Source organism: Carassius auratus, chromosome 10 (assembly GCF_003368295.1).
Source record: "Carassius auratus strain Wakin chromosome 10, ASM336829v1, whole genome shotgun sequence".
NCBI lineage: Eukaryota > Metazoa > Chordata > Actinopteri > Cypriniformes > Cyprinidae > Carassius > Carassius auratus.
In genome coordinates, this window is record NC_039252.1 from 17,818,288 (window position 1) to 17,842,482 (window position 24,195).

Below are 24,195 nucleotides of genomic sequence, written 5' to 3' on the forward strand. Positions count from 1 at the left end.
TATAATTTTATTTTTTACTAATAACCCTGCACTGAATGGATATAGGTTTACTACAAGTAACTGTGCAAGTGATAAGTTAACTTCTTCCACTAACCCTAACCTAAACATAACCTCAGTCTACTAATACTTTAATAAGAGTTAGTCCACATGTAGTTGCAAAGTTAGTTTTTAGTAAATAGTGAACTATGGAAATAAAGTGTAATTTAGGAATAATGTATTTTATGTAGACTTTAGCCTAAAATCTTGATATGGAGGAACAGTGAACAGACAGCACATAACAGAGACATTTTATTTAGGAAAAACTTCATAAATAGATTTATACATTAATTCATTATAATAGTTCCTTCATATAGTGCTGGTGTGTAGTGGCTGCTCATACATGACGTGGGTGTGTGTGTGTGTGTGTGTGTGTGTGTGGCTTCTGTGGGTTTTATCGTGTATCTGGAAAGCAGAAGGGGCGTGGCCATGACTCAGACGGACAGGAGGAAGCTGCTGTCATTACCACGTCAACAGCTGTGAAACAAATCTCTATTAATATCTGCGGTGATGATGTGTGCTTCCCTCAACAGGGATTTCCTGTCTATCTTTATCCGCGCCTGATATAGACTCCAGGGTCAAACTTACTTCAGCTCCAGGCTGGAAATATCTAAAAAAAGACCTGATTGACCAAACAAACAAACATCGCAGGCGGTGTGTGTTTATATGTGTGTTGGGAGCGGAGCTGAACCGGATCACCAGTCTAACACAGTTCAGTGTCACTGAGAGAGACTGAATGAATAAATCATCACGGCGAATGCAATGTAGAGAGGAAACTGAGCTCAACAACAGGAAAGCGACGCTGAGAGACGCTCTGCTGCAGGTGTTCCATTAAAAACACTTCCTCCAGCCGATCATATTCCTTCTTCTAACGCACAACATACACATCTGTGTCCCTACAGCACAAACACAGTCATAAGGGTTAACTGAGATGTATACATCATCTGAACGATGAATAAATAATATTTCCAAGCGATGCATATAAATAAACAAAACTTAAGTTTTGATATATTTACGGTAGGAAATGTACAAAATATATTCATGGAACATGATCTTTACTTAATGTCCTAATGATTTTTGGCTTAAATAATAATTGTATAATTTTGACCCATACAATGTATTGTTGGCTATTTCTACAAATATATCCCAGAGACTTAAGACTGCTTTTGTGCTGCAGAGACACATATTGAAAACACACTCCTACAATCTAGTCTCACTCTACAACTCAATCTTGCATCTGTTTGCAACTTGTTGATGCAGTTTTCACATTATGCATGTACATTTCACAAATCACAATCCATAAAGTCCGTGCATCAGAAAGCGTAGTGTTATTGCAGAAGATCAGCACATGAAACATGTTTCGTTTGGCTAATTGGGAACGTTTGTGCAGTCTTGCTGCATCTGGCTGGTTTCGGATGCAGAAGCACATCCTGCTTTACCCTCACCAGCGAATATTGCTTGCATTTCTGTTTAAATAGCAAATGTCACAACTGATGTGAATGCAAAAGATGGTGATCAGGATTTGACACTGAACTTGTTCCAGATCCACCCACGCATCACATACTGAAACCTAGCTGTCATGCATGTGGCACCACAATCAGGTGAGAACGCTTTGGTTTCTTTTCCTTCTTTTGATTCAAGCTTTGATGCCTCTTTTGAACCTGTGTTTTTTCGAGTGACAGAGTTTCAAGGCGACCACCGACACCAGCATCAGTCCGAGCGCGAGCACCACGATCACGCTGATCCACAACACCTTCCTGTCCACAGCCTCGCAGTGCTCCGGCTCCACGGCGCTCACGCTGATCTCCACGCTCTCCGAGTCTCTGGTGTACCAGCAGGTCACGACGGCGATGTCCGGCACGTTCAGTCTGTCCTGCTGGAGCATCGTGAGGAGGTACGGGTTTCCACAGCAGCTCAACGGGTTCGAGCCTACGTATAAAGTTCTGAGCGATTTCTGCAGAGCGAAGACCGTGTCGGATGTGAGCGTCACCAAACTGTTATTCTGCAGGTTCAAGGACTCCACCGAAGAGTCTCCGCTCCACAGAGAGACCCCCGTGAGCCGGTTCACCGACAGATCCAAAGACTTGAGTTTCTGAAAGAAGGTGAAGTCGACGGCTAGGTTTCGGAGCTGGTTTCCTCTCAGAGAAAGATGGGTGAGGGTCGTCTCCAAACCTGAGAGAGACGACGTGCCGACATCCACACCGGGATTCAGGGACAGATCCAGAATAAGCAGCGGGCTTCCGTGAAACGCTCCGGGTGGAACCGATTCGAGACTGTTCTCCGAGAGGTACAGGTAGCTCAGGGTGGGGATAGAGGACAGTCGGATGCAGTCGTGCGTGGGACCCTTGAGAGAAGGACAGATGCTGAACAGGTTTTGCTGAAGGTGAAGACTCTGTATGTTTGGGAGCCTTGAGAAGATCCCGGGGTCTAGTGTGCTCAGAGCGTTTCCCTGAAGGTGCAAGACTTCCAACGCAGCCAGAGTGTTTTCCCCGAAGGACAAGTTCTGCAGGTTGTTGTAGCTGATGTCCAAGGTTTTCAGCGAGTTCAGATGACCTTCTGAATCCACCCTGAAGCTGTCTAGACAGTTATTGCTGATGTTCAGGCTCTCTAGAGAAGCCACGCTGCTGAAGAACGACGACGGAATCGATTTGAACTGGTTGTAGCTCAAGTCCAAGTAAAGCAAGTTGGGGAAAGCCTGGTGCCTCTGATTAACACAAAGACAAAGGGGTTTATCGTGATGGGTGGACAGATACCCGCTGGCCTTCAGGTTCTCCAGCTCTTCTAGCGGACCGGAGCAGTTCACGCTTCTCAAGAGGTTTCTGGACAGGTCCAGGTACATGAGCTTGTTCCTCTCGGGAAGCACGGGGAAGTACAGGATTTTATTTTCCCTCAGGTCCAGATACTGAAGCTCGAACTCTAGATCCGAATCAACGGTCTGAAAGCTGTTCAGGCTGTTTTTGCTCAAGTTGAGAGTTTTGAGCTGAACGAGGTTGAAGTCTGTGATGCACGAGATGGAGTTCACCGACAGATCGAGCTCTGAGAGTCCCGTCAGCGACTCGAAAGCACCTTCCTCGATTTCTATGATGACGTTATTGTGCAGGTCGATGTTTCTTAGAGCCTGAGATCCGTTGAATGTGTGCCTGCTGATTTTAGTAATGCTGTTCCCGTCTAAAGAGAGGTTGGTGAGGACCGGGGCGTCGCTCAGGAAGTAGTCGCTCATGTCCGTGAACAGACCGTTTCCGGACAGATCCAGATGCCGGACTGATCTGAGCGGCCCGAGGTGTGTTTTCAGAGCCGCGTACAGGTCCAGGGAGTTTCCCGATAGATCCAGCACCTCCAGACGCCTGGTGTCTCGGAACAGCCCCGGCTGGATGAACTGTATCTTGTTGGCGTGGAGGTTCAGATGCTGGACGGTGGAGAGATCCGGAAGATCCCGGTCCGTGAGGTTCTGCAGGAGGTTTCGAGACAGATCGAGGAGGTGGATAGAGGACGGCAGTCGCACCGGGATCCGTCTGAGGTTCAGACCGCTGCAGTCGACATCCTCCTGGACCTTAAACCAACAACAAAGAGTGCTATTAGCCAACACAAGTGATTCTGGATTACACTCCCAGGCAAATGCTGAACAGTACGATCTGTTTTTTTTTAAAGAAGTCTCTTCTGTTTTCCAAGCCTGCATTTATTTGATCTAAAATATAGTAAAATTTTGAAACATTTTTACTATGTAAAATACTTGTTTTCTATTTTAATATAATAAAATTGCAATTTATTCCTGTGATTTCAGAGCAGAATTTTTCAGCATCATTCCTCCAGTCTTCAGTGTCACGTGATCTTCAGAAATCAGAATAATATGATGATTTACTGCTCAAAATATTTATTATTATGTTTAATGTTTCTTGAGCAGTAAATGATCATTTTATTCTGATTTCTGAAGATCATGTGACACTGAAGACTGGAGGAATGATGCTGAAAATACAGCAGAGCATCACAGAAATACATTACACTCTAACACAGATTCACACAGAAAACAGATGATTTAAATCATAATAATATTTCACAATTTTTACAGCTTCTGCTGTATTTTTGGATCGAATAAATGCCGGTTGGTGAGCATTAAGATTAAAAATCTCACTGTTCAGACAGTGTTGACTGCTAGTGTACACTCATGACATCACACAGCTGTTTCCTGGAAGATTTCAACACCGTCTTCAGTGTGACGTATGATTTAAAGCAGCTCTTGGCTTACACTATCTGCGCTCCATCTACACTTTATTTATGCTCTCTAGATAACTGCGGCTAAGGTACGGTGTTTCAGGATTTTCCCTCGTCTCTGGGACTGACCCTTCGTTTCCGCCAGGGTTCGGCGAGAGGATGGAGATGTAATGAAGCGCTGATGTCTTTCACCGTACACACACTTCCTCTGTGCTCATATATTGTCCAAACCCTCGGTCAGAGGAGATACAGTCATCCGGCTCTGGTCAGACTGTGTGGTTTAGTCTGAGACTCGTAACGCTCCTCACTGGAGGATGTTTCTGCCTAATATGGTTCTCTAGATGTGGGACCATTTGGTCTTTGCTAAAGTAAAGTTTTAGTGTGATTTAATTGAATTGATACTGAAGCCTTTCACAGAGACACAAGCGAGTCAATGGTCGACTTACAGCAGGAATATAGAGATAAACAATCAATGTGGAGCAACACAAAAAGATGTTTTGGTTTGATAACAAGTCTCAGCATCTGAAATAACACTTTTGAGCAAAAGTCTCCATTTACTCTGTTTAATGTCATTGGTAAAAGAGGTCTCACCTGTGGTTTTTAGTCCCTACAGCTTGACCATTTAATGGCCACCGAAGACATTCAATCCAAGCGATTGAAATAGAAAGACTTGAAGTATTTTCTACCTGATTAGAACTAAAAGTGTTTGGCTTCTAAGCAAGGAATTGCACACAATCATCAGTCATTAGAGCAACTCAGACAGATGCACCGAGGTCTGATTCAGGACTCACCACGTGACAGGTTAAAGGCTGTGCTGGACGTCTGTACGGAGAGACCTGGTGGACCACGAGCATCAGGATCCAGAGACGCGTCCCCATGATGCTGCAGACACACAGAAGAGCGAGCGAGTGAATGAACGAGGAGGAATTACACGCACATGACATCACTCCGCAGGCGCTCACGTCACAGCTTCTGTTTTTAACCCCAGTGATGTCTGCTGAAGTGGAACATTGACTCTTTCTCGATGTCAACAGATGTGTCACTCCTGTCTGGGTCTGGTTTCTTGTGTTTGATATTTGACATGAACAGAAACGCCCACACGTGACGAGCACAGCACAAATACGAAAGGTTAATCTCCATTTCCACATCATGTGTTAAATATATATCAGAGGGTGATGTTTCAGCAGAAATTAACCCTCTGATCTCCAGGCATTACTCATCGTGTATCAATCAAAGGAAACCTTAAAACCGCACACTGCAAAAAAAAATCATTCTGTTTTTTGATACTTTGATTGACTATCGCAAACATTCTTCTACATTCACCTGACAAGTCAAATGTGTTCTAAAAATCTAAATCTTGTTAGTTTTTTCTTAAAACAAGCAAAAATATCTGCCAGTGGAGTAAGAAAAGTCATCTTAATCCAAAGGCTAAACAAGATTATTTTTCCTGCCCCACTGGCGGATGTTTTTCTGGTTTAAAAAAAACAACAACACAATTTTTATACATTTTTACAGAAAAAACATAATAATATCTCTATTAATTTTACTTGTTCAACAAAGTAATCTCAATTCAAGAACATTAAGATATTTATACTAGAAAACAAGACTAAAAGACTAAGTAAGATAGTCCTATTTTGTGGTGCAGATCAGAAAAGCAGTCATCTGAAGCACGAGAGTGTTGTGTGTGTGAGGTGTGTGAGGTGTGTGTGAGGTGTGTGTGGTGTGTGTGTGAGGTGTCTCACCTCAGTAGTGTGTTCCTCCGCTGCTGTTCACACTCATGCTGCTCTCCTCCGTCTCTGGTGCGCTCCGCTACACATCCTGACAATATCCTGCAAATACTCTTGTTTTTTCCTTCTGCGCTCAAGCCTTGTATGGGATCGGATCTCTCTCCCCCTCTCTCTCTCTCTCTCTCTCTCTGTGTGTGTGTCTTTCTCTCTCTCTCTTTCACTCTCGTTCTCTTGCTATTTAACTCTATGTTTGTCCCTCCCTCCCTCCCTCCGTTTCTCTCTCTCTCTCTCTCAGTTCTAGTGAGCTGTATTGGCATGACTTGCACAGTACTGCCAAAGCATTGACCACTGCATGAACAAATAATAATTGAATATTACATAAACAAAACAAGAATAGATCTGTAATTCATAAAGCAGATAATCACATATTTTTTAATAAACAGAAATAAGAAAACAGTTTAGATATCGTCTCTCTCTGAAAACTGATGTTGACGGTCTATGCACATTTATGTCTGACTGTATGTTATTGAAACTAGGAGTTGTTGTTTTTAACATGAGTTGAGATGGGAATATAATGATCTTGTGTTAACTGGTAAAGTAATAGCTTTTCTCTCTCCGCTCAGCACTCAGCACCGCTCAGTTTCCAGAGCACTGACCGTTTCATGAGCAATGAACAGAATAGTGGTTATATAACACATAAACAAAACAAAAATAAATTGATTATTCAATTAATAAATAAATACAAATCATTTCTCTCTCTCTCTCTCTGTGTGTGTGTGTGTGTGTCATTCTCTCTCTCTCTCTCTCTCTGTGTGTGTGTATGTGTGTCGTTCTGTGTGTGTGTGTGTGTGTGTGTGTCATTCTCTCTCTCTCTCTCTCTCTGTGTGTGTGTGTATGTGTGTCGTTCTCTGTATGTGTGTGTGTGTGTCGTTCTCTCTCTCTCTCTCTCTGTGTGTGTGTGTGTATCGTTCTCTGTATGTGTGTGTGTGTGTCGTTCTCTCTCTCTCTCTCTCTGTGTGTGTGTGTCGTTCTCTGTATGTGTGTGTGTGTGTGTGTGTGTGTGTGTGTGTGTGTGTGTGTGTGTGTGTGTGTGTGTGTGTCGTTCTCTCTCTCTCTCTCTCTCTGTGTGTGTATGTGTGTCGTTCTCTGTATGTGTGTGTGTGTGTGTCGTTCTCTCTCTCTCTCTCTCTGTTCCTAAATCATGTCAAACACAGTTCCTTATTAACCTTTACCAGTTGTGACTACTTTCTTATGAAAATTAACCATGCTTTAATTATAAAAGTGTAGTAATCATGTTTTTGTTGTTTTCTTTTTATGTTTTTTTTTTTTTTTTTTTGCATATTGTTTACCATTTGAATAACCACAGTTTTACTGCAGATAATTTGATCTGTGGTTACCAGGGTTTCAGTAGAGTAACCATGATTTGGGGGGGGGGGGTGTTGTAGTAAAACTATGGTTAATTTTCGTCAAGGCTTCTTCAAACACTGCTAGCTTCCAGGATCGTTTTATTTTTTCGTTCCTTTATTCTTTCGTTTTTTAAACTTATTTTTGCTCAAATTCGAGTTGAACGAAACGTAAAGCCACGGTCTGGAGCGCGCGTTGGAAGCGTTGCGTCATCGTTTGCGTCTGCTCCCGCGCGTCTTCAGGGATTCCCGCCACTTTTCACTGACTGGTCTCGAGCGCGTTGCTTTTGCTTTTTCTTATCGTTCCTCGCGCTCAGCTCGTGTTCTGTCGCGTCGAAGGCAGAGAAAGTACCGTTGCGACACGCTACTCAGAGCGCGCGAGCGTCGCGTCATCACGCGGTGTCAGTGCAGACGCGTGTGATCTGCAGGTAAATAAAGCAGAGCTCGTATGATCCAGATAACTTCTGATCAGTCTCATAACCCTGTACGAGGAGGCGTTTGTCTCCATCTAGCGAGCGTTTCAACGCATCACTGACCTCAGGATCACAAACACATTATAAAAAAAGCAGAAATGAAATGTAGGCCTACTGTATATGATTTGGGAACAGTCTTTCAGTCACTGGTGGAAGTGTTATTATGCTATTATTATGCTAGTGTGCTATCTGTTATGTTCTGTCTTCTCCAGATGGAGTGCTGTGGATTATTGTGATGTTTTTATCAGCTGTTTGGACTCTGTGCTACATTTCTACAAACCTGATGAAGAATCAAACTCATCCTGATCTCAGATGACCTGAGGGTAAACACATTTTCATTCAATCATACATTCATGTATTTATTTAAGGCAAATTATTCCATTAAGAAATTTAATGTAACATTCAGATTCAATTACCGTGCTCATCAAAAACCTTTTGCAAATGTTTTTCAAAATAAGGCCAAAACACAAACAAATAAGGTGCTATTTTACAGCAGTGCTCCTTTCACAGTGTAGCAGTTCAAATAGTGAGTTTCCACAGCAGTGACATCACTGTTTGTTTATGTGCATAAGCTCCTCCCACACAAAGCATAGGTAGAAGCTCTGACATCCGTGTTAATCCAACAATTCTGAGCCACCCGACCGTGTGTGTGTGTGTGCGTGTGTGTGTGCGAATGTGTGTGTGTGTGAGTGTGTGTGTTTGTGTGTGAAAGTGTGTGTGTGTCCGTGTGTGTGTGTGTGTGTGTGTTTGTGTGTGTGTATCTGTGTGTGTGTGTGCGAATGTGTGTGTGTGTGTGAGTGTGTGTGTTTGTGTGTGTGTGTGTGTGTGCGAGTGTGTGTGTGAGTGTGTGTGTGTGTGTCTGTGTGTGTGTGTGTGTGAGTGTGTGTGTGTGTGAGAGAGAGATGTGGATGGGATCTGGACGCTGGATCAGGTGAGCAGTAAACTGACGGAGGAGAAGCCGCTCACTGCTGTGACCCAGACTCACTCATCTTCATCAATGTGCCTACAGTGTGTCTACTGTCTATTATGAGAATGTGATAAACACCAGTGGAAAGCTGTCTTCAAAATGACGATATAAACTTGCTACATTCATGAACTTACAAAAGTCAGAATTGCAATTCTCTGAGTTCTGACTTTTTCCCTATTTCTATATCTAATAATTATTAGTTTATATCTCACAATTCCGAGTTCCAACACTTTTCATTTGAATTGTAAGATAGAAACTTGCACTTGAGTTATAAGGTCAGAACTGCAGGACATAATTATTTTTTCTGGCAATCCTACTTTTAAATCTCACAATTCTGACTTTTTCCTCACAATTTAAGTTTCTCTTGCAAATTCTACATTTACATCTCGCATTTCTTTTTATATCTTGCAGTTACAAGTGTATATCTCCCAAACTCTTATTTTGTATATTTCACCATTCTGTATTTTTTCTATCTCGCAATTCTGACTTTTTTTCTCATAATCACAAGTTTATATCTCACAACTTTAGTTTTTTGTTTTATTTCTTATATCTCATGATTTGTATGCCTTTTTTTCTTACACTAGAGAATTTATCGACTTTTTTTCTTTGTATTCATTCATAGTATTCAGTTAAAATCTCTCTTTTCTTGCTAAATTTTTTATCGCGGGGTAACATCAATTCAAATTGTGTTACTCAAAACTGTGAGTTTATATCAGTAATCTGTGATAAAGGTCAAAATTGCAAGATATAGTCACAATTAGTTTTATTTATTTTTCTTCAGTGAGTTTCCATACATAACAAGAAACACAAGAAACAGACTCTTTCATTCAGTTTGATATATTTATATATATATATATGCATGTATCAAATTAGACAGATGTGTCTGTTTTCATATACAAAAGGCCAATAAAACAAGAAGAAACCACAGGAAGTGTGTAACAGGCGTTAGTCGATGAAGGCACTCTCATCCACAGGGTTCCAGTTAATATGATCATGTGACATGACAGTGCTGCGGTCGGAATCAGAAACAGTGCAGGACTTGCAACCGCAGTAACAGAATCGAACCAGTACCGACAGGCCTCATGGAATGTGCAGCACAAGAATAATCATCATCCAGGCAAATAAAAACACCATAAACCACTCCAGCTAAGGAACGATCTGTCAGGGATTTTGGTCTCAAGTGTTCAAGTGTCAGAAATAAAAATCTAATTAAGTTATGACACATGAAATGTACATAATTTAAACATGACATATAAGCGGAGTGTTTCAACTCAAAAGGCAGCGATGCATTAACTGCGGAATGTAGAGTCTAGCTGATTAAACTAACACTGAAGACTGGGCTTTTCTACACACACATGCTAACAGGATTAGTGCTGATTGTTAACAAGCTAACTAGTCTAACCATTGAGACGTGCTCCTCTGTTTGATAGCTACTGGAGTGTTCGGGATCATGGAGGCGTGACGATTACCCATCATGCTCCATGATCTTCAGAACATCACTTACATCGATCTCATGTACACATGCGCATCACGTCTCACCACACCAACTAAACACGCTACAGAACACATACAAAAATACAGCTTCTCTTTGGGACGAATAATAAAAAAAATCAAAACACAAATTCTCACAATCCAAAAATAACATGTAAATGTAAACAATGTCAATTTGAAGTGTTTATACATTGTAGTGTTTCTATGCATAATAAAAATGATTATTATAACAGTTATGAAATTGAGTTTTCTTAATGGTCAAAAAACTACATCAGTCTAATAGCCAGGTATCATTCTGATTTAGAAGATGCATAAAAAATTAAGCTTGACCATTTAAAAATATTATAATAAAAATTATTTGTAAGATTTTTTTTTTAAATTATGTAATGTAAAATAAGTCTCAAATCCAAAGAGATATTCTTTATCAAAGTTCAGACTCGGCCACACCCCCTAAAACACCTCGTTTAGACACGCCCCCCACACGTCTGTGTCACTGTGGGGAAATATTTGTGTAATCAGGGCTCAATATTAATGCTTGTGAAGGGGCAAGTGAAACACAATTGTACCTGCCCGGCTGGATAAGTAACCTGATCTAAATGTGAATAACAAACAATAACTAGGGCATCACCGAAACTTTGGCGAGAATGATTCTGATTTTATTAAACTGACTTACATTTTAGACACATTATGATTGTTTTTGCTACATTTCGATAACAAAAATAGTTCTAAGCAAAGCCACGGCAGAACATAATATATAATATATGATTCAGTGAGCTATTTATAAAAACGGTTACTTGCTTCAGGTCATGAATGAATCAGCCGTTTGAACGAATCGTTTGAATCAGTGATTCACTCATTAAGACCTACTGTTTAATATCATATTTAAAAGTATCATTGCATTTTTCCAATATTTCATATTTGTATTTCAAAAAAGTAAAACATTAGTCTAATAACATTATTTATGCACAAAATGCACTGGGACAGTCGGCCAATCAGAGCAGACTGTGCTTGTCAGAGGGAGGGTCTTTGTAGAAAACGCGGTGTTTGAGAGAGGCGGGGCTTAGAGGACCTACAATAATGTACAGTATTGGAAAAAGAATGTGTTTTTTGAACATTCAAGCATGTCAACATATTCTGTTACACCAAATACACAAAATAATGATCTTTAAAAAAAAAGCATCATATGACCACTTTAAGCTAAATATATAAATATATTAAGTGAGTGGTATTTATGCATCATGTTATTTTCATGCTGTTTTAACAGCAACAATGTGTTGGAAATAATTCATGACAACATTGTCATGAAAATAATAATAAAGTAAAACATCATTGGTCCTATAGGCTTCATTTTCTCTATGCAAACTGACTTAAGCCTGTGTTATACTTTCTGTGTCCAGGAGTCCGCAAGAGACCGCTAGAGACCGCTAGAGTCCGCTAGAGACCGCTAGTGACTGCTAGAGACCGCTAGTGACCGCTAGTGACCGCTAGAGTCCGCTAGAGTGCGCTAGAGACCGCTAGAGACCGCTAGAGACCGCTAGAGTCCGCTAGAGTCCGCTAGAGACCGCTAGAGACCGCTAGAGTCCGCTAGAGACCGCTAGAGACCGCTAGAGTCCGCTAGAGACCGCTAGAGACCGCTAGTGACCGCTAGAGTCCGCTAGAGACCGCTAGAGTCCGCTAGAGACCGCTAGAGTCCGCTAGAGACCGCTAGAGACCGCTAGTGACCGCTAGAGTCCGCTAGAGACCGCTAGAGACCGCTAGTGACCGCTAGAGTCCGCTAGAGTCCGCTAGAGTCCGCTAGAGACCGCTAGAGACCGCTAGTGACCGCTAGAGTCCGCTAGAGACCGCTAGAGACCGCTAGAGTCCGCTAGAGACCGCTAGAGACCGCTAGAGTCCGCTAGAGTCCGCTAGTGACGGCTAGAGTCCGCTAGAGTCCGCTAGAGTCCGCTAGTGACCGCTAGAGACCGCTAGAGACCGCTAGTGACCGCTAGAGACCGCTAGAGACCGCTAGAGTCCGCTAGTGACCGCTAGAGTCCGCAAGAGACCGCTAGAGACCGCTAGAGTCCGCTAGTGACCGCTAGAGTCCGCAAGAGACCGCTAGAGACCGCTAGAGACCGCTAGCGACCGCTAGAGTCCGCTAGAGTCCGCTAGAGACCGCTAGAGACCGCTAGAGTCCGCTAGAGACCGCTAGAGACCGCTAGAGTCCGCTAGAGACCGCTAGAGACCGCTAGAGACCGCTAGTGACCGCTAGAGACCGCTAGAGACCGCTAGAGTCCGCTAGTGACCGCTAGAGACCGCTAGTGACCGCTAGAGACCGCTAGAGACCGCTAGAGTCCGCTAGTGACCGCTAGAGTCCGCAAGAGACTGCTAGTGACCGCTAGAGTCCGCAAGAGACCGCTAGAGTCCGCTAGAGTCCGCTAGAGACCGCTAGAGTCCGCTAGAGACCGCTAGAGACCGCTAGAGTCCGCTAGTGACCGCTAGAGACCACTAGAGTCCGCTAGAGACCGCTAGAGTCCGCTAGAGTCCGCTAGTGACCGCTAGAGACCGCTGGAGACCGCTGGAGACCGCTTAGCCCGCGTCCGCACTGTCCAGATTGCTCATGGAGAAAGTATAACACAGCCTTAAGTGGTGAAATATACCATACATGTAATCAAAAATACTTGGTCCATCTTTACATGATATTTAAGCAAAATATATTATGAAGTGCCAAAGTATTCATAAGTCATGGAAGTATGGTGATTTAAATAACAGTATTTTTGAATGTGATACAGTAAAAGAGTGCTGTACTCCAGTCAAGAGATGTTTGTGGTGATCATATCATAATCCGATAAAAATGTGTAACATCTTCTCAAGGTAAAGTGTATTTAGTTAGAGTGGTGAGACACGAGGAGAGAGATATTAGTCTAGAAACTCACATTAACACTGACATGAAAACACACACAGAAGCAGAAGAAAGAGTCTGTGGTCAGGTGCCGTCACCAGTCCAGTACTAACCCCCCGTCTGACCCGTCTGACCCCAGGCGCTCTAGTTCTTGCGGATGTCTGCGTACACCACCGGCTCCATCTTGTGGAAGGAGTTCTTGCTGCCGGAGTGATCGAGCTGGGCGTAAATCACTGGCCCCTGGACGGAGACACACACAGTGAGAGAGAAACACACACACACACACACACACACACAGCAGATGCTGACCGCTCAAACACACACACAGCAGAAAACACAGCACAAACACCAATGTGCACACTTAACAGAAGATGTGTTGCATGTCAACAACACACTCAGAAGAGATATCAGATAAAGACAAAAAACCTGTTTGCTTCAACATTCAAAATCATCATATTACAACAACAGAAAATATTATTTTTGTTTTAAAACGATAAGATAATAATACGAAACATATTACTAATGTATTATAAAATATAAAGAATTGTGTTTAACTGTTTATTTTATATTGTTGTTGATGCTGTTGGAAATAATACATTATTTGATTTTGTAAAACATGTATAAAATTCCAGTACTTACAGTAGTTAATGGTTGTCCTAACTTCTGGAGTGACAACAAAACCAATCTTTTAAATTCTTTTACAGAATTATTAAATAAATTAAAATGAGAAAGCTCAACTAACTGAAGAGGTTCAACTCAAAATAATCACAATTTTAACTGAAGAAAAAAGTAGAACTGAACTGCTCACAACACTCGCTTCAGCCTCTGAACTGAGACACAGCTCTGTTCATTTCCACATCAGTGAACATTCAGAGACAGTCACACCACTAAACAATGAAATGAGAGTGAGACACTACTGATATGAACACACCATCAGCACTGAGGGAAACACACACACACCCATTCACTCTCTCTCTCACACACACACACACCCTCTGTCACACACTCACTCACTCACACACACTCACATACACATTTATTCACTCACACACACTCTCACTCAAAAACAGACATTCAATCACACACTCACTCTCTCACTCGTTCACTTACACTGACATACTCACTCAAATACACACTTATTCACTCACACATACTCAAACACACACTCACTCATTCACTCACTCACACTAACATACACACTTATTCACTCACATACTCAAACACACACTCATTCACTTACATACACACACACACACACTCTCCCACCCACACACACACTCATTTACTCTCAAACACAAATTCACTCACACTAACAGTCACTCAGATACATCATTCACTCACACATACTCAAACACACTCACTCATTCACATGCACATGCACACAAACACACGCTTACACTCACACACACACACACTCTGTCACTCACTCACTCGCACACATACACACACACACTCACTCATTCACTCTCACACACACACACACACACACACACTCGTTCACTCACACTAGCATACCCACTCAAACACACACTCACTCACACACACGCTTACACACACACACACTCACATGCTCACTCACACACTCAAACACACATTCATTCACTCACTCTCACTCAAACACACACTCACTCACACACTCTTGCACACTCACACTAACTCACACACACTGAACACACTCACATGCTCACTCACACACACAAGTACACACTTATTCACTCACACATACTCAAACACACACTCACTCATTCACTCACATGCTCACTCACTTACACACACTCACTCAATCACTCACACACACTCACACACGCTCACTCACTCTCACATTCACTCACACACTCACACGCTCACTCACACACACACACACTCAACACACTCACTTACTCAAACACACACACACTCACTCACTCACTCACAAACACACACACACACACACACACACACTCACTCACACACTCACACACTCACACACACACACACACACACACACTCAGGCTGTGGGAGGCTCGTACCTGTATGGGGGCGGAGGGGCTGGAGCAGAGTGAGTTGTCGTTGCTAGACTCCGCTTTCTTCCCCACCCTAGTGTTCTGTGAGCTCACACTCTCTAACGAGGTGCAGCTACACACACACACACACAGAGATGGACGCAAACACAAATGAGATGAGAGATGACAAGCAATACAATACAAACGCCGCAACACCAGCTGCTCAGAAACACACAGAGACCTCACACAGATGAGATGACACACACACACACAGTCAGATGTGAGCTGACGGGGTTAATGACACACTGAACACTGCAGACACACACTGGTCATGTAATGCCTCATATTTCACACACAAAGCAGCAGAAATACACACCACATCATGTTTTCCTTTCAGCAATTGAAGGTTATTTCATCTTAGTTAATTAAAATACAACTGTCTATTTTAAATATTAACATTAAAATAATAATCAGGTATACAGATGCTGGTCATATAATAAGAATATTTATATTGTAATATATATTGTATATTATATTCATTCATTACACACAGACTGATATATTTCAAATGTTTATTTCTTTTAATTTTGATGATTATAACTGAAAACTAAGGAAAAGCCCAAATTCAGTATCTCAGAAAATTAGAATATTGTGAAAAGGTTCAATATTGAAGACACCTGGTGCCACACTCTAATCAGATAATTTACTCTAAACACCTTTAAATGCTCTCTCAGTCTAGTTCTGTAGGACACACAATCTTTTGGATGATATTGACCAGCAGCTGTACATTTTGTAAATGTAAATGCAAATATAAAATGTAATAGCGTAGAAGTATTTTTTCATGTTAGTTCATGCTAATAGTTCATCTTAAGTCTATTGTAAAGTGTTACCAAAATATAATTACGATCCTCAAATCAGCTTGATTTATATTGTCCTGCTGTGTTCTGTGGTGAAATATGAGCCGGAGATGTTTGTGAGATTCATCTGTTCAGGGTTAAACTCAACACTAAGCCTTCACCTGTGCCCAGTGCGTCAGTATAATAGTGAGTTATAGACTCATCCGGGTCTGGTTTAGTGTCAGATCAGACGTCATGCTCCATGCACACAAGAGTTAACCAGTTAAACCACACCACCACTTACTACTAGTGCTGGGAAATAAATCAAAGCTGTGAACAGCAGATGGCGCCGCATGCTTTAGAAACAGCTGAGCTCTGCTCCTTTCCAAATCTTTACACACGTAAGATTAGAAAAGGTTGAAGCGAATCACAAGGGTGTTTACATTAACCTGGCTTTATAAAAGAGTTCTGAGCCGAGGTGAACTTCAGTGTGTGGATAAAACCTAGAGTAGAGCGCCATCTGCTGTTCAGAATCCACTGTCTCCAGACGGTTCATCAGTCACACACGTACCCTCTGTAGTCGTGACTGGAGTCCTGTCGTCTGATGATCAGGTAGGTGACCACTGCGATGATGATGATGCCGATCACGGCTCCGATCACCCCCCCCACGATCACCGCTGTGCTGGTCTGAGGAAGAGCTTCTGAACACACAGAACAAAACTATTACTATTGTGCTCCAGGGTCAGATATAAGCCACAGGAGGTTTCAGATGATGACGCTCACCTTTCATGACCACACTGACTTTAGTGATGGACATCTGTCCGGAGATGTCCGGAGGATTCTTCACGTCGCAGCTGAACGTCCCGTTGTCCTTGAACTGCATCTGGATCACACGGATCGACGCGTCCTTCTTGTTCATGTCTCCGGCCCATTCCACACGAGACTTAAACTGCGGCACTGAGCCCGGAAACGACTTCCCCGCAGTGTAATAGAAGATCTGCAGAAGAAGAACATACGTGTTGATCACATGCTGACTGATATGACACATGAACAACACGTGAACAGCTCTTACTGAAGTGGACGCTCCGGTCTCTCCCTCCGGAAGGAAAGACCACGTCACTGACGCTGAACTACTGATCACTTCTCTAGACTTGAAGCTGCAGGACAGAGTGACTGTGGTCCCGTTCTCCACAAACACCTCCGCTGGAGTGAACACGTCTATCGCTGACACGCCACACACGCCTGAAACACAGGAACACGTCAGACACACACACACCTGAAACACAGGAACACGTCAGACACACACACACACCTGAAACACAGGAACACGACACACACACACACACTCGCCTGAAACACAGGAACACGACACACACACACACACGCCTGAAACACAGGAACACGACACGCACACACACACACACACACACACGCCTGAAACACAGGAACACGACACACACACACACACACACACACACCTGAGTATCACTAGAGTACACGTTGGTTCTTTAGTTAGTTTTCTTCCTTTAAATACAGACATACAGGACACTTAACAGAACATGTAATAAATGTGATTTAAGGATTTATACCATCTTCTCATTAAGATAAGAAATAAAACATTTAATAATGATTTCAGATGCTGATGATCTGAGACTTTATTGTTCGTCTTTTATGTTTGTTAAAAGCTGATCGTTCAGCTTTGATTAAATTAGCTATTAAACACTTAACGTTACACAGGAGTACGGGATAACTCAATAAATGAGAGATGATGATAATAAGTTATTAATTGATCGGAAGTTGTTTTCGTGAGTAAGGTAAGTGTAATATAATGTAATAAAAAGGGATGCTAATGTGCTAACAGAACAATTCGAGCCATACTTCCTGACTAGAGAAACACATTAAACACTGTATTTAATTAAATCACCTGCTTCAGAACATGAAGTTAATACAACACAAGAGCTGTTCCTTATAGTTTCAGTTTGTGTGCTATTAATGTAAAAACACAGATAATACCGTTATCGTGAGCTAGCAGGTTAGCATGGTTAGTTCCGCTAACGCTCACAGAGATCAAAACACCTCAGATAAATACTAATAAAACTAACTTACCAGCGTAAACAAACACCGCGGAGACACACAATAAAACATACTTGTGTGTGAAACTCGGAGGCCTTATTTCCATCCTTTATATTTCATAAATATCGTCCGAGTACCGGATCCTCCGCGTTTGTTTACAGCATCAGACACTCCACTGATCTCAGATCGGATTCTCTCATGAACCGAATCCAGTGGAATGCTCATCTCTTTAGTGTCCTGAGTCTGAACACGTTTGGTTGGATGAGAGAATTTTCTTATCTTTTTTTAATATATATATATATATATATATATATATATATATATATATATATATATATATATATATATATATATATATATATATATATATATATATATATATATATATATATATATATCAGAATATACATTTAATATATGTTTTATTTGATGTGTTTGAAGTGATTTTGATTGGACACATGTGTTTGTGGATCAGATATCAGAAAATCTCCTGCAGAACCCTGATGGAAACAGCATAATCTTATATTTCATCTGTTCTGGGTGTTTGTTATCTGCCTGGTCTCATGAGAACAGTCACTGCTAGTCAGTATCGGTCATCTGTCAGTATTTCCTGATTATTTCTGCTCTGCATATCAAACTCAAACACATTACTGTATGTGGGACACTGACTGAATGCAACAGATCAGACAGGATTCATATTAGTGCTTTACTGTTTACCTCCCAAACTAATTAAAGTACAAGTGTCATTGTGATACAGACAAGAAAGGGATGATTTGGGAAATTAATAACAGCAGACAGATGTACATACAAATGCACTGACAATTTGTGTTAGAAAATACACAGCCAAAAAATTATTCTCTTAGTATTCTTTGTTTGGTTTTCTAGTATAAATATCTAAAACTTTGATATTATGTAAAAAACAAAACTATTTGATAGTTTTACCTGAAAACAGGCAAGAAAATAATATTGTTAAGCATTTAAAGTAATTGTTTTAAGGAAAAACTAACAACATTATTTTTTTTTTTACCTTTTCACTTCAAGTACACTTCAGTAAGTTTTCCAGACATGAGGGATCATGTAAAAAGTACAGCTCCTTCTGCTTATTTAAATACATGATATAAAACATTTAATAACTTAGAATCCAGATGCTGATGATTTGAGTCTTTATTGTTCATCTCTCCCAGACATTACATTTCTTTAAATGAGCTGCTTCAGAACATTACATTAAAAACAGATCCGTTCTTTAGGCTCAGTTCAAGTTCTATAAATATAAAAGATTCAATATTTGAAGTGTTTGATTTCACAGATGAGAAGAAATATACAAATAAAACTTTATAAAACACAGCAGAGACAAAATAAAGCATATTTGTGTGTTAAAATCTGAAGCCTTATTTCCATCAGACACACCATCAACAGCTCAGATGAACAGATATGAGGAAGTGTGAAAAAAGTGTGAGGCTGAAGACAAGTCTATTTACAGATGGATGCGTCACTCTTTGTCTTCTTCTGAAGTGTTGATGTTGAAAGAAAAGAAAGGGAGGAGGGGTAAACATTCTCAAACTAACATATTCAGATTACTTTTCAAAGTAACTTGTAAAGTAACACATTACTTTTTTAATTTAGAAGGAAATATCAGAGTTACTTTTTCAGATCAGTAACATCAGTTACTTTGTGTCAATGTGTTGAGTGACAGCTCTGGTGTTGCCATGGAGACAGAGATCAGGAGTCAGCTCAGTATTGAGTGTGAACATGATCTCACTGTAGTTCTAGACTCAATATGAACATCTGTTTACTCAGAAACACATTCAGTGTTCCTCGAAACCAGTAAAAACTGTGAAATACAAACTGAGAATATTATGCAAACCTGCAATTTATAGTTATTAGAGCTGGCCATGAGCTCATAACCAGTTTATAACCAGCTGCTGTCCTGACCCACCTTCCACTCCGAGATGTGTTTCAGAATCTGCTCCTTCCCTACAAAGAGCTTTAATATCAGAGACATCATTCTTTCTGATCTCTGTTTGATGTGTAGAGTGTCTCCTGAGTGATACTTAGTCACGTATAGCGTGGGTCATCAAGAACCATCTTCTGATTAAAAGGGTGCATGGATATAATTGCTAAGGATTTCAGATGATCTCATCACCTTAACATTGGGTCGTTCCCATCTGAAAGAAAACCAAAGATCCGTGAACATTGTTAATATAAATGAATAAACGAATAAATAATTAATACACATAAACCCAGATAGGAAATAAAACATCCTAAATAAATAAGTGTCCTAAAGTCTCCTATTTAAAAAACCGTCACTGCAATTTATGAAAAAATATAATTAATTAATTAAATATGTATGTGGGTGTGTTTGAAAATATTCCACGTAACGTTAACTCAATTTGTAATCGTTTACTTGTTCATAAGTAAATGTAATTTTGTTATTTGCAGTTTCATTTATTTTGTCAGTTAACTAGTTACTCCCAACAGATTATTATTATTTTTTAAATTGTGATTCAACACATAAATTTTACTGAAAATATCTTTCTTTCTTTCTTTCTCACGTTGGAACGCGACTTGAACTCTGACCTCTAAACAAAATAAAAGTCTTCCGTCGTACAGCTGCAGTACTTCCGGTGTGTGTCGCGCTAGCAGCGATCGTTACACAGCAGCTTTGAGTGATTAACTGTGATAAATCGTCTAACATGGCCACATTCTTCGGTGAAGTCGTGTCTGTGTACTCGAGAGCTGTAGAAGAGGATGAGTATGATGATATGACGAATGAAGACGAGGAAGATGAGCAGATCCGCCGCGAAATAGAGGAGAAGAGGTGAAATCATGTTATCTGTGACAGAAACATCTCAGATAAACTCTTTAGTTTCGGTTTCAGTTCATCTACATGTGTTTCTGATGACTCCGATAGTTCCTATAGTTCATCTAAAGTTATTAAGTAATGTCTGTGGTTATATCCAGAGTTATTGAACAGTAAGATTCGCTGATCTTTCTATTCATCAAAGAATCCTGACAAAACTGTGTTCAACATTGAAAATAATCAGAAATGTTTCTTGAGCAGTAAATCATCATATTAGAATGATTTCTGAAGATCATGTGACACTGAAGGAGGAATGATGCTGAAAGCTGTAATAAAGTCTGTGTGTGTGTGTGTCTGTCTGTGTGTGTGTGTGTCTGTGTGTCTGTGTCTCAGGTCAGTGGATGTTCATTGGCTCTCTCAGACAGGAGGCGGAGCTGTGGCGTGTTCAGATCTGATCATCGCTGGGGGTCTGAACGCCACCGGTGAGTTCTTCATCTTCATCCTCGTCTTCATCATCTTCATCACTGCAGAGGCTGATCAGACGCTGTGTTTCAGGCTTCATCTCTGCGTATGTGCTGAGCTCGGGTGGATGGACGCCGCTGGCGTGGATCTCTCTGTGGAACGAGCGGAGCCCTGGATCCAGACGAGCAGACACGGCCCCGGGCCCCGAAGAACCGTCCTGTGTCCTGTACCAGCAGAACCACAACCCGTCTGTGAGGAACACTGCTCTTTAGGCCTTCTACACTTCAGCAGAACTCAAACATCGACTTACATTTTTATTTTATGCTAAAAATCATGAGAATATTAAGTAAACGTCATGTTCCATAAAAATATTTTGTATATTTCCTATCATAAATGTATCAAAACTTAATTTTTCATTAGTAATCGTCATTGCTAAGAACTTCATCTGAACAACTTTAAAGATGATTTTCTCAATATTTAGATGTTTTTGCTCCCTCAGATTCCAGATTTTCAGATAGTTGTATCTCAGACAAATATTGTCCTCCTCACAAACCTCACATCACTGGAGAGATCATTTATTCAGCTCGCTCTGAGTGTGTGTGTGTGTGTGTGTGTGTGTGTGTGTGCGTGTGTGTGTGCGTGTGTGTGTGCGTGTGCGTGCAGGTGCTGATATGCCAGTGCTCCTGTTACGTGGCTGAAGACCAGCTCTTCCAGTGGACGGAGAAGGTGAAGCGCAGACACTGGTGTGGTGTGGTGTGAGCTGATGGAGCGCTGCTCACTGTGTGCTGTCCGTCTGCAGGTGATGAGCTGTGTCCAGACCAGGGATCTGACCGTGACCGTCCTCTCTGACTGCAGTGCAGCTGAATACAAGACCTCAGACTACCTGAGTGAGAGCAGCGTGCCCTTCCTGCGCTCTCTGAGGACCAGCGCACACACGGGCCCCGTGTCCAGCCCGGCCCTCGAGCAGCCCAATATCAGCACCGGCCTCGCTGCTGCAGGTACTGCCTTCTGCCAGCACCTCACGCTCATCACATCATTCACTTCAGGGTTTCTACAGCCTTGAGAGAGAGATTGAGCATCAGAGTATTTCACACAACTGTTTCCAGCACACTGAAGCTCTGAAACACAACATCCTGCGCTGAACAACACGTGTGTAAAGTAAAAACACATCAGTTCAGCATTATGACCTGTAGATGGCAGCACTTACTGGCTTACTGTCATTCATTTATACCTTCCCTTTATACTTGGAAATGATCAAGTACTGATTATAAAATCACTAGGCTATTATAAAATATCAAATAAAGAAATCAGAAAATCACAAAGTGCTTTGAAAACACTTCTTCAGTTTCATCAGTTTCATGTAGGACTACAGAAGTACACTATATACCTTATCTACAGGAAAAATAGATGTTCATTTTACTGTTGTTAATTAATATTTTAAGCTTAACTCAACTGTGTGTGTGTGTGTGTATCTGTGTGTGTGTGTGTGTGTTTCTGTGTGTGTGTCTCTCTCGCTCGCGCTCTCTCTCTCTCTCTCTCTGTGTGTGTGTGTCTCTCTCTCTCTCTCTCTCTCTCTCTCTCTGTGTGTGTGTGTCTCTCTCTCTCCCTGTGTGTGTGTGTGTGTCTCTCGCTCTCTCTCTCTCTGTGTGTGTGTGTGTGTGTGTGTGTCTCTCTCTCTGTGTGTGTGTGTCTCTGTGTCTCTCTCTCTCTCTCTCTCTCTCTCTGTGTGTGTGTGTCTCTCTCTCTCTCTCTCTCTCTATGTGTGTGTGTCTCTCTCTCTCTCTCTCTCTCTCTCCCTGTGTGTGTGTGTGTGTGTGTGTGTGTCTCTGTGTGTGTGTGTGTGTGTGTGTGTCTCTCGCTCTCTCTCTCTCTCTCTCTCTCCCTGTGCGTCTCTGTGTGTGTGTGTCTCTCTCTCTCTCTCTCTCTCTCTCTCTCTCTCTCTCTCTCTCTCTCTGTGTGTGTGTGTGTGTGCAGTGCTCAGTCACTGTCAGGTTCAGCGGATCCCTGCTGTTCTCCATCAGTGCTACAGTGATGTGCTCCAGCCGGACTCTCTCAGCATGCAGATGTACAGAGCGGCGGTGAGCGCAGTGCTGAAGGTGAGTGTGAGCTGCTCTGAGCTTCACTTCTTCTCGTCTCGTCTCGCAGGACTCAGTCTCTGTCTCTTGATTGCAGCTGGATCCGAGTCCCAGCGCAGACGTGCTGCAGAAGATCACGCGAGTCAGCGAGCTTCAGAGCAACCTCTACACATGAAGAAAGCACTTTATACTGCTCTGCATTTCTCAATTAAAGATGTGATGTTGTTTTATGTTGCTGTGATGAGTGTCTTTATTCAGTTTAAAGGGGGGGTGAAATGCTATTTCATGCATACTGAGTTTTTTACACTGTTAAAGAGTTGGATTCCCATGCTAAACATGGACAAAGTTTCAAAAATTAAGTTGTACGTTTGAAGGAGTATTTCTGTTCCAAAAATACTCCTTCCGGTTTGTCACAAGTTTGGGAAAGTTTTTTTCGAGTATGGCTCTGTGTGACGTTAGATGGAGCGGAATTTCCTTATATGTGTCCTGAGGCACTTCTGCCGGAAGAGCGCGCTCCCGTATAGCAGAGCACTGAGAGCACAACAGACTTCACTGATCAGAGCGAGAGCGTCGCCAAATGTCACAAAAGAAGTGTGTTTTTGGTTGCCAGGGCAAGACAACCCTGCACAGATTACCAAAAAAAAACAGCATTAAGGGACCAGTGGATGGAGTTTATTTTTACAGAGCATCAACGGAGTTGTGCAAGTGTTTGTGTTTGTTCCCTGCATTTCGAAGATGCTTGTTTTACAAACAAGGCCCAGTTTGACGACGGATTTGCACATC

The 24,195-nt window shown here is 41.7% G+C and overlaps 3 protein-coding genes across 4 annotated transcripts; 1 reads left to right on the forward strand and 2 right to left on the reverse strand.

Annotated features, from left to right (window-relative positions):
- Positions 1-275: 275 nt before the first annotated feature.
- LOC113110128 (leucine-rich repeat-containing protein 32-like) lies at positions 276-23,298 on the reverse strand. Of its 2 annotated transcripts, XM_026274146.1 has the most exons (4): positions 23,259-23,298; positions 5,988-6,137; positions 5,037-5,127; positions 276-3,586 (listed from the first exon to the last, which is right to left on the reverse strand). In XM_026274146.1, the coding sequence occupies exons 3-4, from the start codon at positions 5,121-5,123 to the stop codon at positions 1,673-1,675; spliced, it is 2,001 nt and encodes a 666-aa protein (XP_026129931.1). In that variant the 5' UTR covers positions 5,124-5,127; positions 5,988-6,137; positions 23,259-23,298; the 3' UTR covers positions 276-1,672. The 2 variants fall into 2 exon arrangements, with proteins under 2 accessions (XP_026129931.1, XP_026129930.1); XM_026274145.1 differs by lacking the exon at positions 23,259-23,298 and having other exon boundaries at positions 5,988-6,171.
- LOC113110130 (myelin protein zero-like protein 1) lies at positions 9,642-18,274 on the reverse strand. Its single transcript, XM_026274148.1, has 6 exons — positions 18,109-18,274; positions 17,075-17,244; positions 16,786-16,999; positions 16,574-16,703; positions 15,194-15,299; positions 9,642-13,424 (listed from the first exon to the last, which is right to left on the reverse strand). Exons 1-6 carry the CDS (start codon positions 18,179-18,181, stop codon positions 13,329-13,331), a joined length of 789 nt encoding a protein of 262 aa, XP_026129933.1. The 5' UTR covers positions 18,182-18,274; the 3' UTR covers positions 9,642-13,328.
- psmg1 (proteasome (prosome, macropain) assembly chaperone 1) lies at positions 20,665-23,642 on the forward strand. Its single transcript, XM_026274147.1, has 7 exons — positions 20,665-20,893; positions 21,269-21,357; positions 21,431-21,588; positions 22,001-22,063; positions 22,137-22,335; positions 23,312-23,433; positions 23,510-23,642. The coding sequence occupies exons 1-7, from the start codon at positions 20,769-20,771 to the stop codon at positions 23,585-23,587; spliced, it is 834 nt and encodes a 277-aa protein (XP_026129932.1). The 5' UTR covers positions 20,665-20,768; the 3' UTR covers positions 23,588-23,642.
- The last annotated feature ends 553 nt before the right edge of the window (positions 23,643-24,195 follow it).

Coding starts and splice junctions, on each gene's coding strand:
- psmg1 (XM_026274147.1), top strand. CDS start 20,769: ATGGCCACATTCTTCGGTGAAGTCGTGTCTGTGTACTCGAGAGCTGTA. Junction 21,589..22,000: donor AGCAGAACCACAACCCGTCT/GTGAGGAACACT, acceptor GTGTGCGTGCAG/GTGCTGATATGCCAGTGCTC. Junction 23,434..23,509: donor CGGTGAGCGCAGTGCTGAAG/GTGAGTGTGAGC, acceptor TCTTGATTGCAG/CTGGATCCGAGTCCCAGCGC.
- LOC113110128 (XM_026274146.1), bottom strand. CDS start 5,123: ATGGGGACGCGTCTCTGGATCCTGATGCTCGTGGTCCACCAGGTCTCT. Junction 3,587..5,036: donor AGCCTTTAACCTGTCACGTG/GTGAGTCCTGAA, acceptor TGTTGGTTTAAG/GTCCAGGAGGATGTCGACTG.
- LOC113110130 (XM_026274148.1), bottom strand. CDS start 18,181: ATGGAAATAAGGCCTCCGAGTTTCACACACAAGTATGTTTTATTGTGT. Junction 17,000..17,074: donor AGACCGGAGCGTCCACTTCA/GTAAGAGCTGTT, acceptor CTTCTTCTGCAG/ATCTTCTATTACACTGCGGG. Junction 15,300..16,573: donor TCCAGTCACGACTACAGAGG/GTACGTGTGTGA, acceptor GTGTGTGTGTAG/CTGCACCTCGTTAGAGAGTG.